General features: G+C 45.3%; 1 protein-coding gene across 2 annotated transcripts in view; it reads left to right on the top strand.

The window, feature by feature from the left end:
* SENP2 (SUMO specific peptidase 2) overlaps positions 1 to 11,740 on the top strand; it is a 90,815-nt gene extending 79,075 nt beyond the window's left edge. For both annotated transcript variants that reach the window (XM_038762535.1, XM_038762620.1), the window contains 3 exons: positions 6,126 to 6,210; positions 8,032 to 8,127; positions 11,546 to 11,740. In XM_038762535.1, coding sequence (XP_038618463.1) covers positions 6,126 to 6,210; positions 8,032 to 8,127; positions 11,546 to 11,608 — 244 coding nt within the window. In that variant the 3' untranslated portion in view covers positions 11,609 to 11,740. The remainder of the gene's footprint in view (positions 1 to 6,125; positions 6,211 to 8,031; positions 8,128 to 11,545) is intronic.
* The last annotated feature ends 3,008 nt before the right edge of the window (positions 11,741 to 14,748 follow it).

Raw genomic sequence — 14,748 nt, 5'->3', positions numbered from 1 at the left:
TTTTGAGGAGGGGAGTGATATGCCCAGAGCGTTTCTGGACAAAGATAGTCCGGGCAGCAGCATGAAGTATGGATTGAAGTGGAGAGAGACACAAGGATGGGAGATCAGAGAGAAGGCTGATGCAGTAGTCCAGACGGGATAGGATGAGAGCTTGAACGAGCAGGGTAGCGGTTGGGATGGAGAGGAAAGGGCGGATCTTGGCAATGTTGTGGAGCTGAGACCGGCAGGTTTTGGTGACGGCATGGATGTGAGGGGTGAATGAGAGAGCGGAGTCGAGGATGACACCAAGGTTGCAGGCCTGTGAGACGGGAAGGATGGTAGTGCCGTCAACAGAGATGGGAAAGTCAGGGAGAGGGCAAGGTTTAGGAGGGAAGACAAGGAGTTCAGTCTTCGACATGTTGAGCTTTAGGTGGCGGGCAGACATCCAAATGGAGATGTCCTGAAGGCAGGAGGAGATGCGAGCCTGGAGAGAGGGGGAGAGAGCAGGGGCAGAGATGTAGATCTGGGTGTCATCAGCGTAGAGATGATAGTGGAAGCCGTGGGAGCGAATGAGGTCACCAAGGGAGTGCGTGTAGATCGAGAACAGAAGGGGACCAAGCACTGAACCTTGGGGAACCCCCACAGTAAGAGGATGGGAGGGGGAGGAGGAGCCTGCAAAAGAGACTGAGAATGAACGACCGGAGAGGTAAGAGGAGAACCGGGAGAGGACGGAGTCTGTGAATCCAAGGTCAGATAGCGTGTTGAGAAGAAGGGGGTGGTCCACAGTGTCAAAGGCAGCTGAGGGGTCGAGGAGGAATAGGACAGAGTAGGAGCCGTTGGATTTGGCAAGCAGGCGGTCATTGGTGACCTTTGAGAGGGCAGTTTCTGTGGAATTTTATTCCTGGCCTTAATGCTCTTGCTTATTCATTCATTCAGTCATTCAGTCAGTCATATTTATTGAGCGCTTACTGTGTGCAGAGCACTGTACTAAGCGCTTGGGTAGTACAAGTTGGCAACATATAGAAACGGTCCCTACCCAACAACGGGCTCACAGTCTAGAAGGGGGAGACAGACAACAAAACATGTAGACAGGTGTCAAAACAGTCAGAACAAATAGAATTATAGCTATATGCACATCATTAACAAAATAAATAGAATAGTAAATATGTACAAGTAAAATAAATAGAGTAATAAATCTGTACAAATATATACAAGTGCTGTGGGGAGGGGAAGGAGGTAGGCCGGGGGGGATGGGGAGGAGGAGAGGAAAAGGGGGCTCAGTCTGGGAAGGCCTCCTGGAGGAGGTGAGCTCTCAGTAAGGCTTTGAAGGGAGGAAGAGAGCTAGCTTGGCGGATGTGCGAAGGGAGGGCATTCCGGGCCAGGGGGAGGACGGGGGCCGGGGATCGACAGTGGGAGAGGTGAGAACGAGGCTCAGTGAGGAGGTCAGAGGACTGGAGGGTGTGGGCTGGGCTGGGCTGGAGAAGGAGAGATGGGAGGTGAGGTAGGAGGGGGCGAGGGGATGGACAGCCTAGAAGCCCAGGGTGAGGAGTTTTTGCTTGATTCGTAGGTTGACAGGCAACCACTGGAGATTTTTGAGGACGGGAGTGGCATGCCCAGAGTGTTTCTGTACAAAGATAATCCAGGCAGCAGAGTAAAGTATAGACTGAAGCAGGGAGAGACAGGAGGAAGGGAGATCATAGAGGAGGCCAATGCAGTAATTTAGTCGGTATAGGATGAGAGATTGAACCAGCAAGGTAGCGGTTTGGATGGAGAGGAAAGGGCGGGTCTCGGCGATGTTGCGGAGGTGAGAATGGCAGGTTTTGGTGACGGATTGAATGTGTGGGGTGAATTAGAGAGTGGAGTCGAGGATGCCACCAGGTTGTGGGCTTGTGATAGTGTTGTCTACAGATGTCTGGCCCAAAAGGAGGCGTTTATGCTGGCATCTTTAAAAATGTCAAATAACATTGAAAAACATTTTATCTTTCTATGTAAGTTATTTTTGAAATGTTTTAAGCCTGTTATGAGCAGGGAATGTATCTGCTAATTCGGTTGCATTGTAGTCTCCCAATCGCTTAGTATACTGCCCTGCACATACTGAGCACTCAATAAGTGCTATTGATTGATCTATTTGGTTAATGATTATCTGGTTAATGATTATTTGGTTAATTGATCTATTTGGTTAATAGGGACCTGACTTCAAAAGGTCAAAGGTTAGATTAGTATAGTTCATTCATTAATTCATTCAATCGTATTTATTGAGCACTTACTGTGTGCAGAGCACTGTACTAAGTGCTTGGGAAGTACAAGTTGGCAACATATAGAGATGGTCCCTACCCAACAACGGGCTCAGTAGTTGGTTGGGGGCTGGAGGTATGGCATCCTATGCTTCTCTCTTCCCCTTTCAACTTTTCACTGCTGAAACAGGTTATTTTTGCCTATGTCGTTTGTGTGGTTTACAAGGATATGTTTAACCTTAGATTGTGTATTGAGTCCTTTAGGGTGAAATGTAGCAACAAATACAAAACCTTGCCTACTGTAAAATTCATTCATTGAGTCGTATTTATTGAGCGCTTAGTGTGCAGAGCACACAATCAATCAATGGTATTTATTGAGCTCTTAATTTATGCAGAGCATTGTACTAAACACTTGGGAGAACACAATCCAGCAGAGTTGGTAGACGTGTTCCTTGCCCATATGACGGAGAAGCAGCATGACCTAGTAGATAGTACAGTGCTCTGCACATAGTAAGCGCTCAATAAATACGATTGATTGATTGATTGATAGATAGAGCTTGAACTTGGGAGTCAGAGGTCATGGATTTTAATCCCGGCTCCGCCACTTGTCTGCTGTGGGACCTTGGGCAAGTGCACTTCTATGCCTCAGTTACCTCAGCTGGAAAATGGGGATTGAAACTGTGAGCCCCACGTGGGACAGGGACTGTGTCCGACCCAATTTGCTTGTGTCCACCCCAGCGCTTAGTACAGTGTTAAGTACATAGTAAGCACTTAACAAGTACCACAATGATTAATTATTATCATTATTATGGGGGTGACAGCCTGGGGGGGGAGACAGACATTAAAATAAATTAGGAATATGGGCATAAGTGCTGAGGGCAGGGGTGAATATCGAGTGCTTAAAGGGGAGAGAACCAAGTGCAGAAGGGAGAGGGAGTAGAGGAAATGAACAGTCGGTCAGGGAAGACGTCTTAGAGGAAATGTGATTTTAATGGCTCAGTGGAAAGAGCATGGGCTTTGGAGTCAGTGGTCATGGGTTCAAATCCCGGCTCCACCAATTGTCAGCTGTGTGACTTTGGGCAAGTCACCTAACTTCTCTGTTCCTCAGTTACCTCTTTTGTAAAATGGGGATTGACTATGAGCCCCCCGTGGGACAACCTGATCACCTTGTAACCTCCCCAGCGCTTAGAACAGTGCTTTGCACATAGTAAGCGCTTAGTAAATGCTATTATCATTATTATTATTATTATTATTATTATTATTATTATTATTATTATTATTATTTGAAGGTGGGGAGAATGGTGGCCTGTTGGCTTCGAAGCGGAAGGGAGGATGTGGGCAAGGGAGCGTGAAGTTTGGTGCCAGATATGATTATCTCCCCCTTTTTGCTGTAAGCAGCTTATGTACAGGGAACGTGTCTGCCAACTCTGTTTTATTATACTCTCCCAAACACTTAGAACAGTGCTCTGCACACAGTAAGTGCATGATACATAGCATTGATTGATTGAAAGGTCAGTCAGTCAATCATTTATTGAGCTCTTACTGTGTGCAGAGCACTGTACTAAGGGCTTGGGAGAGTACAATATATAAATAGACACATTCCCTGCCCACAACGAGATTAGGCTAGAGGGAGAGACATTAATAGAAATAATTACAGATATGAACATGAGTGTCGTGGGGCTGGGACGGGGGCGGGGATGAATAAAGGGAGAAAGTCCAGGTGACACAGAAGGGACTTAGATAGAGGAAAGGAGGGCTTAGATAGGGAAGGCCTCTTGGAAGCAATGTGCCTTCAAATTGGCTTTGAAGGTGGGGAGAGTCATCATCAGTCGTATTTATTGAGCGCTTACTGTGTGCAGAGCACTGTACTAAGCGCTTGGGAAGTACAAGTTGGCAACATATAGAGACAGGCCCTACCCAACAGTGGACTCACAGTCTAAAAGGGGGAGACAGAGAACAAAACCAAACATATTAACAAAATAAAATAAATAGAATAGATATGTACAAGTAAAATAAATAAATAGAGTAACAAATATGTACAAACATATATGCATATATACAGTCATTGTGGGTTATGAGGAGGGAGGGCGTGGGCAATGGGTTGGCTTAGAGTTAGAGGAGATCAAGGTACAGTGAGAAGGTTGTTAGAGGAACTATGTGTGCAGTCTGGGTCGTAGTAGGAAAGTAGCAGGGTGAGGTAAGAGAGGGCAAGATGATTGAGTGCTACAAAGCCGACGGTAACGAGTTTCTGTTTGATGCGGAGGTGGATGGGGAACCACTGGAATATCTTGAGGAGTTGGGAAACATGGCCTAAACGTTTTTTAACATATGGATTCAGACCACCTCTGTGAGCCTCACGTGGGATGGGGACTCTGTCCAACCTGATTATCTTGTGTCTATCTCAGTGCTTGGCACACAGTAAGCGCTTAACAAATATCACAATTATTATTATTACTGTAATTGGAAAAAAGGTTCAGATAACCACTAAATTGGGTGGCAGCCAGAAATCTGGAAAGGCAGTTTAAACATTTTCTTATGAATAACCACTGGTCCTGTTTAGTTCAGAAACTCATCTTTGTACTGTCTTTTCACCCAAAATGCTATTCAATCTCTGACCGCAGTTGTTCCGTTCTTTAGTAACCTAATGTATACGAGTACTCCTCTTGCCTCTCACCCATACCCACCTCTTCTGCCCTTCCTTGGCAGGGAGGAAAATAGAATTCACTGGGGTAAGTGGTCTACCCAATTAGCTCATTATTCAAATGGATGTCGAGTTTGGTTTACCTGAAAACCTTGGATTGAATTAATCATCAAGTGAATTTAGTAGGGGAGGTATCAACAACATGCAGAGTTAGGACACTTTTGGGGGTTTTTTTCTCGTATCCACCTTTTCCCCCAGGAATTTGTCAGCGTTTATTCTCTTCTCTGCCCCCACAAAAAGCAGTGGGTGAAACTTGTGGGGAAAGGAGTGTGGTATTTGGGGGTAAATATTGAAATCTGTTTTGGGTTGGAAAAGAGATCTGGGCTTTCTATCTGTCGCCAGCGGCTCTGGGCTCAGTGGGTGGGCCAATTAATGAATCTCCTCCAAGAGGCCTTACCTGACTAAACCCTCTTCTCCCACTCCCTTTTGCATCACCCTGACTTGCTCCCTTTATTCGTCCCCCCCCCCCCCCAATCCCACAGCACTCACGTACATATCTGTAATTCATTTATTTATAGTAATATCTGTCTCCCCTTCTAGACTATAAGCTCTCTGTGGGCAGGGAATGTGTTTATTGTTGTATTGTACTCTCCGAAGCACTTAGTATAGTGCTCTGCACACAGTAAATGCTCAGAAAATACGATTGAGTGAATGAATACCTCGCCCCCAGCTCCTTGTCAGGAGCTGTTGACAGGAGGAAAAGAGCTCCTGGCTTCATTCTTACCTAGGTGGGTGAAGTCCAGGAAACCACCCAGGATCTCTGTCAGGGATCCAAGATTTAATCTTGAGCACCTCCTGCCTCTCCTCTCAGATGCGTGAATCCTCTCAGATGCGTGAAATTCCATCTCAGACATTTCCAGTTTCAGGGGAGTTTTTCTAGATTTTATCATGGCAAAATACATATTAAAATCTCAGGGCAGGAACAAGGAAAGAGCCATAATTTTGGCTCAGGTCAAAAGTAGTGGAGGGTTGTGTATGCTATCCTCCGTTTTTCTATTCTTCTAAACTTAATATTGAGCCTGTAGTTTGTTATTGTAAAATTTTTAGCCCTTCTGGTGTACCCCTTGTAAAAGTTTATTGTGGTGATGCACTTCGTTGATGAAATACCATTTCAGGTGGGTGTTTTGTGAGTATCGACGACAGTGTGCTTAGGGACCACCCAGCTAAGGGTCCAGAGGGATCCGCTGATGCCCTTTCTTTATTTTAACTAGCCAATATCTCCAAGAGGAAAGCGAAACCAAAAGAAATATAGCTCTGGATCCATCAGAATGGACTCTCTACAGCATGAAATCACATGTAAGTGAAAATTACCAAAGTTGAAATACTTCATTGAATATTCTGAATGCGTAACCCGGCTCAAGTTTCAAATTGGATTTTGTTCTTCATTGTTTTGGATAGTGGGAGGGCAACAAAAAATCAGCCCTTAGATCACCCAGGAGCTGATGATAATCCAGCGTGCGGCTCTCAGACTCCCTTAATTCTTTATCGGTCTCCTACTGCCTGCCTTCCCCCTCGACTTTAAGCTCACTGTGGGCAGGGAACGTGTGTACCAACTGTTGTATTGTACACTTGCAAGCACTTAGTACGGTGCTCTGCACACAGTAAGTGCTCAGTCAATACCACTGATTGATTGATTGATTCCAGTGGCTCCTCTCTGGGAGTTTGAGATTTGTTTTGTTTCCCTTCACCTTTTACATCGGAGAATTTGCTTTCAGGTTTTCAGCAGTAATAGAAAGTCCTGGTGGGTGAAAGAGGTTGAAGTGGAATAAAATGAGGAGTTCATTCATTCAATCGTATTTCTTAAGCGCTTACTGGGAAGCGCTTGGGAAAGTAAAATACAACAGTAAAGAGTGACAATCCCTGCCCAAACAAGTTCACGGTCGAGAGGGATGAGGTCAACTTGGTTTAAAGCAGAACCATGCCAAATTCGGGGTGTATTATGTGGGTCCACCCGGCCCAAATGAGGGGTAGAATTGAGTCATGATCTGGTTAATTTGCGTTTCGGAGACTGTCCAAACCGCAGTGTGGATTATTTTTTTAGTCTGGATAATGTAATTGGGCTCCCCACAAGCAAAAAGTCTTGCAGGTCATGTCTGCCAACGCTATTGTATCGTACTGTCCCAAGTACTTAGTATATAGTGCTCTGCACAAAGTGCAGGCTCAATAAATACCATTGATTGATTGCCGATATTTGCTCAGTACCCTGCTTGGGTTGTGGTGATCTTTCTTTTCAGTCCATGAATCAATCAGTGGCATTTATTGAGCACTGGCTGTGTACAGAGCACTATAGTAAGCGCTTGGGAAAGTACAGTACAGCACAGCAGAATTGGTTGACACGATCCCTGTGCACAAGGAGCCTACAGCCTACAGTTACCTTTGAAAATAACTTTCCTCTGATGACTGAGGAGAATCTGTTTGGCATCAGGGCGGATCTTCAGTAGCACATTTCCAGAAGATAAATCAGGGATCAGAAATACTCCTTTGCCTCAGTTATTTAGAGACTTGAGTTAAAAATGATTTTTGGCACGAGACACCCTGATAATTCAGGTCAAAGGATATCTGTGGGTACAGACCCCAGGGACAGGCATTCTCTAAAATGAAAGCAAATAGAACCATTGTAGTGAGGAGGTCACTTCTTGGGGGGGTCTTGGAGACTAAAACGTTTTAGTGATGTTCAGGGTTTTCTGTGTGGGGTCTAGGCTCAGTCAGTCAATCGTATTCATTGAGCACTAACTGTGTGCAGAGCATTCATTCAATCGTATTTATTGAGCGCTCACTGTGTGCAGAGCACTGTACTAAGTGCTTAATAATAATAATGTTGGTATTTGTTACCAACAGAACACATTTTACAGATGAGGTAACTGAGGCCCAGAGAAGTTAAGTGACTTGCACTAAGTGCTTGGGAGAGTTCAGTCGAACCGAATTGGTAGACCCATTCCCCGCCCACAGCGAGCTTACAATTTACCCAATAAAAACCAGTTTCCAGGCAGCCATTAAAACAGTTCACTAAAGCCTTCTTTGGGCACTTCAGTGAGAGGAAGATTCGGAGGACTATGAAGAGAGCTTCCTCTCTGGGAAAGATCATCTGCTTTACTTACCCTTCTTCTTGAATTTCAGGAAATTCCTCAGCAGTTGAATGGAAGTGACTGTGGGATGTTTGTCTGTAAATATGCAGATTATTTGTCCAGGGACAAACCTATCACTTTTACTCAGGTAAGGGAAGTTTCCTGCTCTACCTACTAGCTTGATTAAGATTTCCCCTGAGAAACACGATCCCAGGGCCTTTGCCAGTCAGGTTCCTCCCTTGGGCAGGGCAGATGGGGGCAGTGTCATAGACCCCTACTCTGCGGGTCTCCAACCCCCTTAGCCCCAGGGGGCAAATGTTTTGATATGGTATAAAGGAATGGGATCAGAGGCACAGATGGAGAGGGTCGATTTTGAGAGGAAGTGAGAGAGCTCCTCGAGATACTGTTGGGAAAATTGGGAGCTTCTAAAAGGATGCAGGAGGAGGGAGGGACTGGAGAGGAGCAGGGGAGATTTTAGAGAGATCACACTTGATGATTTCAAATTTATCAATAAAGAGGCCGGGTCATTAGGGGAAAGAGATGAAAAGGATGGGGGACAGGAGGTTTGCAGAGGGAATTATAAATCATGAGCAGCGGGCACAGGCAGTGGGTATAATAATAATAATTATGGTATTTGTTAAGCACTTACTGTGTGTCAAGCAATGTTTTAAGCACTGGGGTAATCAGGTTGTCCCACGTGGGACTCACAGTCTTAATCCCCATTTTACAGATGAGGTAACTGAGGCACAGAGAAGTTAAGTGGATTGCCCAAGGTCACACAGCAGACAGGTGGTGGAGCGGGATTAGAACCCACATCTTCTGACTCCCAATCCCAGGCTCTTAGCACTAAGCCAAGAACAAGGAGAGAATCATTGCCTCTTGGAGGAGAGGGCAGAATTAAAGCAGGTGAGGATGAAGTGGAGGTGGATGAGGTCAGCCAGGTGTCTGAATTTCTGCCAGCAGCGCTCTGCAGCTCGTACACAGGAGCGGAGCAAATGTCCTGTGGAGGAGATCCAGGATCGTGGGTTAGAGGTTTGAGGTTGGCGGAGGGACAGGGAGGAGAGGGAGTTGAGTTCAATGGAGAGGGCGGGGTGGAGGGCGTCAGTTGGTGAGTCTAGAGAAAGTAGTTTGAGTATGGAGACTAAATGGGGCATTACGACGTTAGAATATTGAAGGCGCTGAGAGAGAGAAAGCAGGTGAGGAGATCGGGGACCTACATAGGAATTTCAGAGTTGGTGAGGGTAGACTTTGTACAGTGAGTAGAGATGATGAGCTCAAGTGGGTGTCCACGTTGGTGAGAGGTGAAATGGGGTGGAGCAGGAAGTCACTGAAGAACAAGAAGGGGTGGACATTGGAAGAGTCATCAGGGACATCCCCATGGACATTGAAGTCCCCAAGGATCAATGTAGGTATGGAGGAAGAGAGGAGGAATGCAAAAAAGGAATCAGAGGGGTTCAGAAAACTGGAAGAAGGGCTTTGGGGAGTGGTAGATGACCGTGGCTGATAATTGGAAGAAACTTCAGCTTCCGGAGCTGATACCGCTGTGGCTTAGTTTTACTGGCCATATAAAGAGGGCCCAAAAAATGAGGAGCAGGAGCCTGGGTTTCGACGAGGACAGAACTGATCATTCCCTTGTGGGGAGGATTTCCGGTCCTTCTCTTGCATCTATTCATGAATGGCTTTCCCGCCTTGCAAAAGAGTCAAGCTTGGGCCACACTGACGAACTTTAGCTTCTACAGGCAGGTACTAGACAGGTTATTCATCTGCACCACAAGAGGGGAAGCGGTAAATCCCAGGAAGAATAAGTTACTTAATGGCACCTTTAGACTCTCCAGTGGGGCATTTTCCCTTATGCATGATCCTAGTTGAATGAGGAGATAAAGGTAAGGTCCCTTGAAGGAGCGTACTCCTGTCATATTCTGAAATTCGTTTGCTTGCCGTGGTCTGAAATTCCCTTTGAAATGTGAAGGAGTGAATTTCATGGTAGACGTCACGTCCCCCATGATGTTTATCGTATCGAGAGCCGCCACCATCACCTCACTGAGGCAAACGTGGTCATTTATGGGAAGCAGCATGGCGTAGTGGAAAGACCATGGGCCTGCCGGCTCCGCCTCTTGTCAGCCGTGTGCCTTTGGGCAAGTCACTTAACTTCTGTGCCTCAGTTCCCTCATCTGTAAAATGGGGATTAAGACTGTGAGCCCCACGTGGGACAACCCGATTACGTTGTATCCCCTCAGCGCTTTGAACAGATTTATTTTGTACAGATTTATTACTCTATTTATTTTATTCATGCATATTTACTATTGTATTCATTTTGTCAATGATGTCCATCTAGATTTATTTTTATTTAATCTGTTGACTTGACACCTGACCAAATGTTTTGTTTTGTTGTCTGTCTCCCCCTTCTAGACTGTGAGCCCGTTGTTGGGTAGGGACCTTCTCTATGTGTTGCCAACTTGTACTTCCCAAGTGCTTAGTACAGTGCTCTGCACACAGTAAGCGCTCAATAAATACGATTGAATGAATGAATGAACAAACAGTGCTTGGCACATAGTAGGTGCTTAACAAATACCATCATTATAATTATTCACTATTATTATTATACCTCTTCAGTAGTAGAGCATCCCTTTGATAGTTCATTTGTCTTGGGAATGGGAACGTGTCTGCCAACTCTATAAGTATTGTACTCTCCTAAATGCTTTAGTATCATTCAACCAGCCGTATTTATTGAGTGCTTACTGTGGGCAGAGCACTGAACTAAGCACTTAGGAGAAGCAAATATAATTAATTAATTAATGATGGTATTTGTTAAGCACTTACTATATGCAAAGCACTGCTCTAAGAGCTGGGGGGTGGATACAAGGTGATCGGGTTGTCCCACGTGGGGCTCACAGTCTTAATCCCCATTTTACAGATGAGGTAACTGAGGCACAGAGAAGTGAAGTGACTTGCCCAAGGGCACACAGCTGACAAGTGGCGGAGCTGGGATTTGAACCCATGACCTCTGACTCCCAAGCCCGTGTTCATTCCACTGAGCCATGCTGCATATATGTACACATATATATGTATGTATACACATATATATCTATGTATACACGTATATATGTATGTATACATACATATATATGTACACATATATATGTATGTATACACATATATATGTATACACATATATATGTATGTATACACATATATATGTATGTATACACACATATATGTATGTATACACATTTATGTATGAATACACATATATATGCATGCGTGCACATATATATGCATGCATGCACATATATATGCGTGCATGCACATATATGCATGCATGCGCATATATATGCATGTATGCGCATATATGTGTATGTGTGCACACATATATATGTATACACACATATATAAATATATATTTATATAAAATGTATATATAAATGTATTTAAATTTAAATTTATATATAAATTTATATATAAATATATGTTTTATATATATATATATAAAACAGCATTAGTAGACACGTTCCCCACCTTGAACGGCGTGCGTGCAAACAGACAACACCATGTGTCTTTTTTTCCAGCTTCAGATGCCTCATTTCCGGAAGAGTATGGTGTGGGAGATCCTTTATCAGCAACTGCTCTGAGCGAAAGTGCCCGCGTTTTCTCCAGCTCCTCGGGATGCTCCATGGACACGTTCCTATATACCTCATGGGTGAAAGCCCCAGTGTAGTTTTCAGCTCTCCTGTAGGTACCGAGCTGTCAACTGCACGAAGGACTCCAAATGAATTTTTTTCAACTCAGTTCGAGCTTGCAGAGGGCCACGGCATGGGCCCGTCGGGATTCCGGACCCGTTTCCGGCGTATTCCTGTGCTGAACACACATTGGAATCGTAATTTATTGACCGTCTCTCCAGAGGTTTATAGCTCTCCTTTGAGAATGTAAGAAAGGCAGAGTCTGTCGTGCGGATGAGTGTGTGTTTGGAGTCTCGCGTTTAAGGGCCGGGCGATGGAAATCCATCCCTGCCCACGGAAAGAAAGCCCCAGCCCAATGCATCCGTTCCAACTATTTATTTTTGAAAGGAATGTAAGCTAGCTGCTCCCTTCTACTAGGTCAGGCAGGTGAACAGTGTAGATTTTTGTTAGTTTTTTAATTTATGAAACACTGACCGTTTCCTCGAAGCGACGGTTCCTCGGGTCGAGAGGAGCGGTCGTTCAGCGAGCGGCGTTCACGAGGTCCGGGATGATATTGGTTGACCTGTCAGACGCCCGATTGATATTTCACTACAGCCATCGCCCCCGGGGAGGTGGGGAGGAGAAGGACTGTCAAGGGGTTCACCCCGTCGCGTCGACCCCACACCCCCTAAGTCGACGAGGTAGACATCACGCCCCAGTTAGCGAGAATCCTCCAAAGAACCGGTTCCCCTGGTCTGGAAATGGTACGTTGGGGCTTAACTCCTTTAACTGGATTTGTAGTGACTGTAGGCATAGGGATTCGCTGCCGTTTAAGGTCCGCTTTGGTGAGAACCTTTTCGAGTTTAAGGGCCGACAGGAGCGGCTTAGATCACGGCAGGTGATCCGTTGTAAAACTCCTAGTGGTCCGTCTCGTTATGAAATGAGGTTTCGTTATTCACCTGCATTATTATTATTTTTTTTAATTATCGCCCCCCCTCTGACCGAAATCAACGGGACAAAATTTTCATGTGAATTTGGGATTGCTGGTTCCAAAAATAATATATTTTGCGTATCAAAGTGTGTATTCAACTCATTTTTAAAAATTAAAGAAAAAAAAAACAAAAAGAGCCAAGATGGAGCCCATCCTCAGAGGGGTTGTACAGAGGGGTTCCACCTTCGGGCCGGTGGTTTGAGCTGAGAATGATGAGGTAGAGGGGGGTTTTTTAATGGTATTTGTTAAGCGCTTCCTATGTGCCGGGCACTGTTCTAAGTGCCGGGGTAGATGTGAGATTGTCACATCAAAGTCCATGCCCAACTTGGGGCTCACAGTCTCGATCCCCGTTTTACAGACGAAGGGACCGAGGCCCAGAGAAGTGAAGTGACCTGAATAAAGTCACACAGCAGACAAGTAGCAGAACTTCGAACCCCTGACCTGCTGATTCCCAGGCCCGGGATTTTTCTGCTACTCCGTGCTGCTTCCCGCTGCTCCAAGGGAGAGTCAGCTGTAGACATCACACGCGTCCTGTGCAGAGACTGCGTTCTTCTCCCGGCAGCGTGGTTTGTGCAGTCTCAGATCCTACTCCCTCTTAATCCTGATAACCACCAGGATGCAGGGGGAAAAAGGGAAGCGGAGCAGCAGAGGAGGGAATAATAGTCATTTTAATACAGTGCTCTGCACACAGTAAGCGCTCAATAAATACGATTGAATGAATGAATGAATTTTACAGCATGGCCTGGCCTGGGCAAAGGAGCACGGGCCTAGAAGCCAGGGGATCTGGGTTCTAATCCTGGCTCCGCCACACGTCTGCTGTGGGCAAGTCACGTAACTTCTCTGGGCCTCAGTTAACTCGTCTGGAATATGGGGATTGAGAGTGCGAGCCCCATGTGGGACAGGAACTGTATCCTGTTTGATGAACTTTTTAACTAGGTGCTTGATGTAGTTAAGTGCTTAACAAACACCGCTTGAAAAAAGATTTTTACCCACGGTTTGAAGAGCTCTCAAGAGGGAAAGGATGTTGTGAACTAAAGTGACATCAGCCAGGATTGGTGTTGTAATTAAACATTTTGGAGGGACTCTGTTGTGGAAATAGGGAGTATCCTTTTTCCACAACATGTGTCCAGATAAACAGTTAATGGCAATTGTTGAGCACTTACCTTTTGTAGCACACTGTACTAAGCTCTGGGGAGAGTACAGTGCAACAAAGTTGGTGGATGTTTTCCCTGCTCACAAGGAGCTAACAGTGTAGAGACACAAGGTGAGAAATTCTCTTTCACTGGCATGATTACCATTTCAGGGAAGAGTTGGAACTGCCTGTTTTTTTTATCGTATTTGTTAAGCCCTTACCATGTTCCGGGCACTGTACTTAGTGCTGGGATAGATACAAGATAATTGTGTTGAACACAATTCCTGTCCCATTTGGGGCTCACAGTCTTAATCCCCATTTTACAGATGAGGGAACTGAGGCCTGGAGAAGTTGTGGCTTGTTGTTAAAGTTCTCTTTTAGTCAGACCAGAGAACAAGGGTTTTCCCCCTCCGCTTTCTCTACCCTGATCTGGACAACAACAGGTAGGCTTTGAGAAGGGATATGACCTAGTGGAAAGAGCACAGACTCAGGAGTCAGAGAAGCAAAGTGGCTAGTGGATAATAATAATAATAATAATAATATTGGCATTTATTAAGCTCTTACTATGTGCAAATAGGTAGAGCGGATAGAGCACGGGCCTGGGTTCCAGTTCCAGCTCTGCAATTTGTTGGCTGTGTGACCTTGGGAAAGTTACTTTGTGCCTCAGTTCCCCCATCTGCCAAATGAGGATTAATAATAATAATGATGATGGCATTTATTAAGTGCTTACTATGTGCAAAGCACTGGGGAGGTTGCAAAGTGATCAGGTTGTCCCATGTGGGGCTCACAGTCTTAATCCCCATTTTCCAGATGAGGGAACTGAGGCCCAGAGAAGTTGAGTGACTTGCCCAAAGTCACACAGCTGACAAGTGGCAGAGGTAGAATTTGAACCCGTGACCTCTGACTCCAAAGCCTGTGCTCTTGCCACTGAGCCACACTGCTTCTCATTAAGCATTAAGACTCTGAGCCTTGTATGGGCAAGGGCTGTGT

Source organism: Tachyglossus aculeatus, chromosome 1 (assembly GCF_015852505.1).
Source record: "Tachyglossus aculeatus isolate mTacAcu1 chromosome 1, mTacAcu1.pri, whole genome shotgun sequence".
Classification (NCBI taxonomy): domain Eukaryota; kingdom Metazoa; phylum Chordata; class Mammalia; order Monotremata; family Tachyglossidae; genus Tachyglossus; species Tachyglossus aculeatus.
The sequence above is the reverse complement of the archived record's forward strand: the minus strand, read 5'-3'. Positions and strand labels throughout refer to the sequence as shown.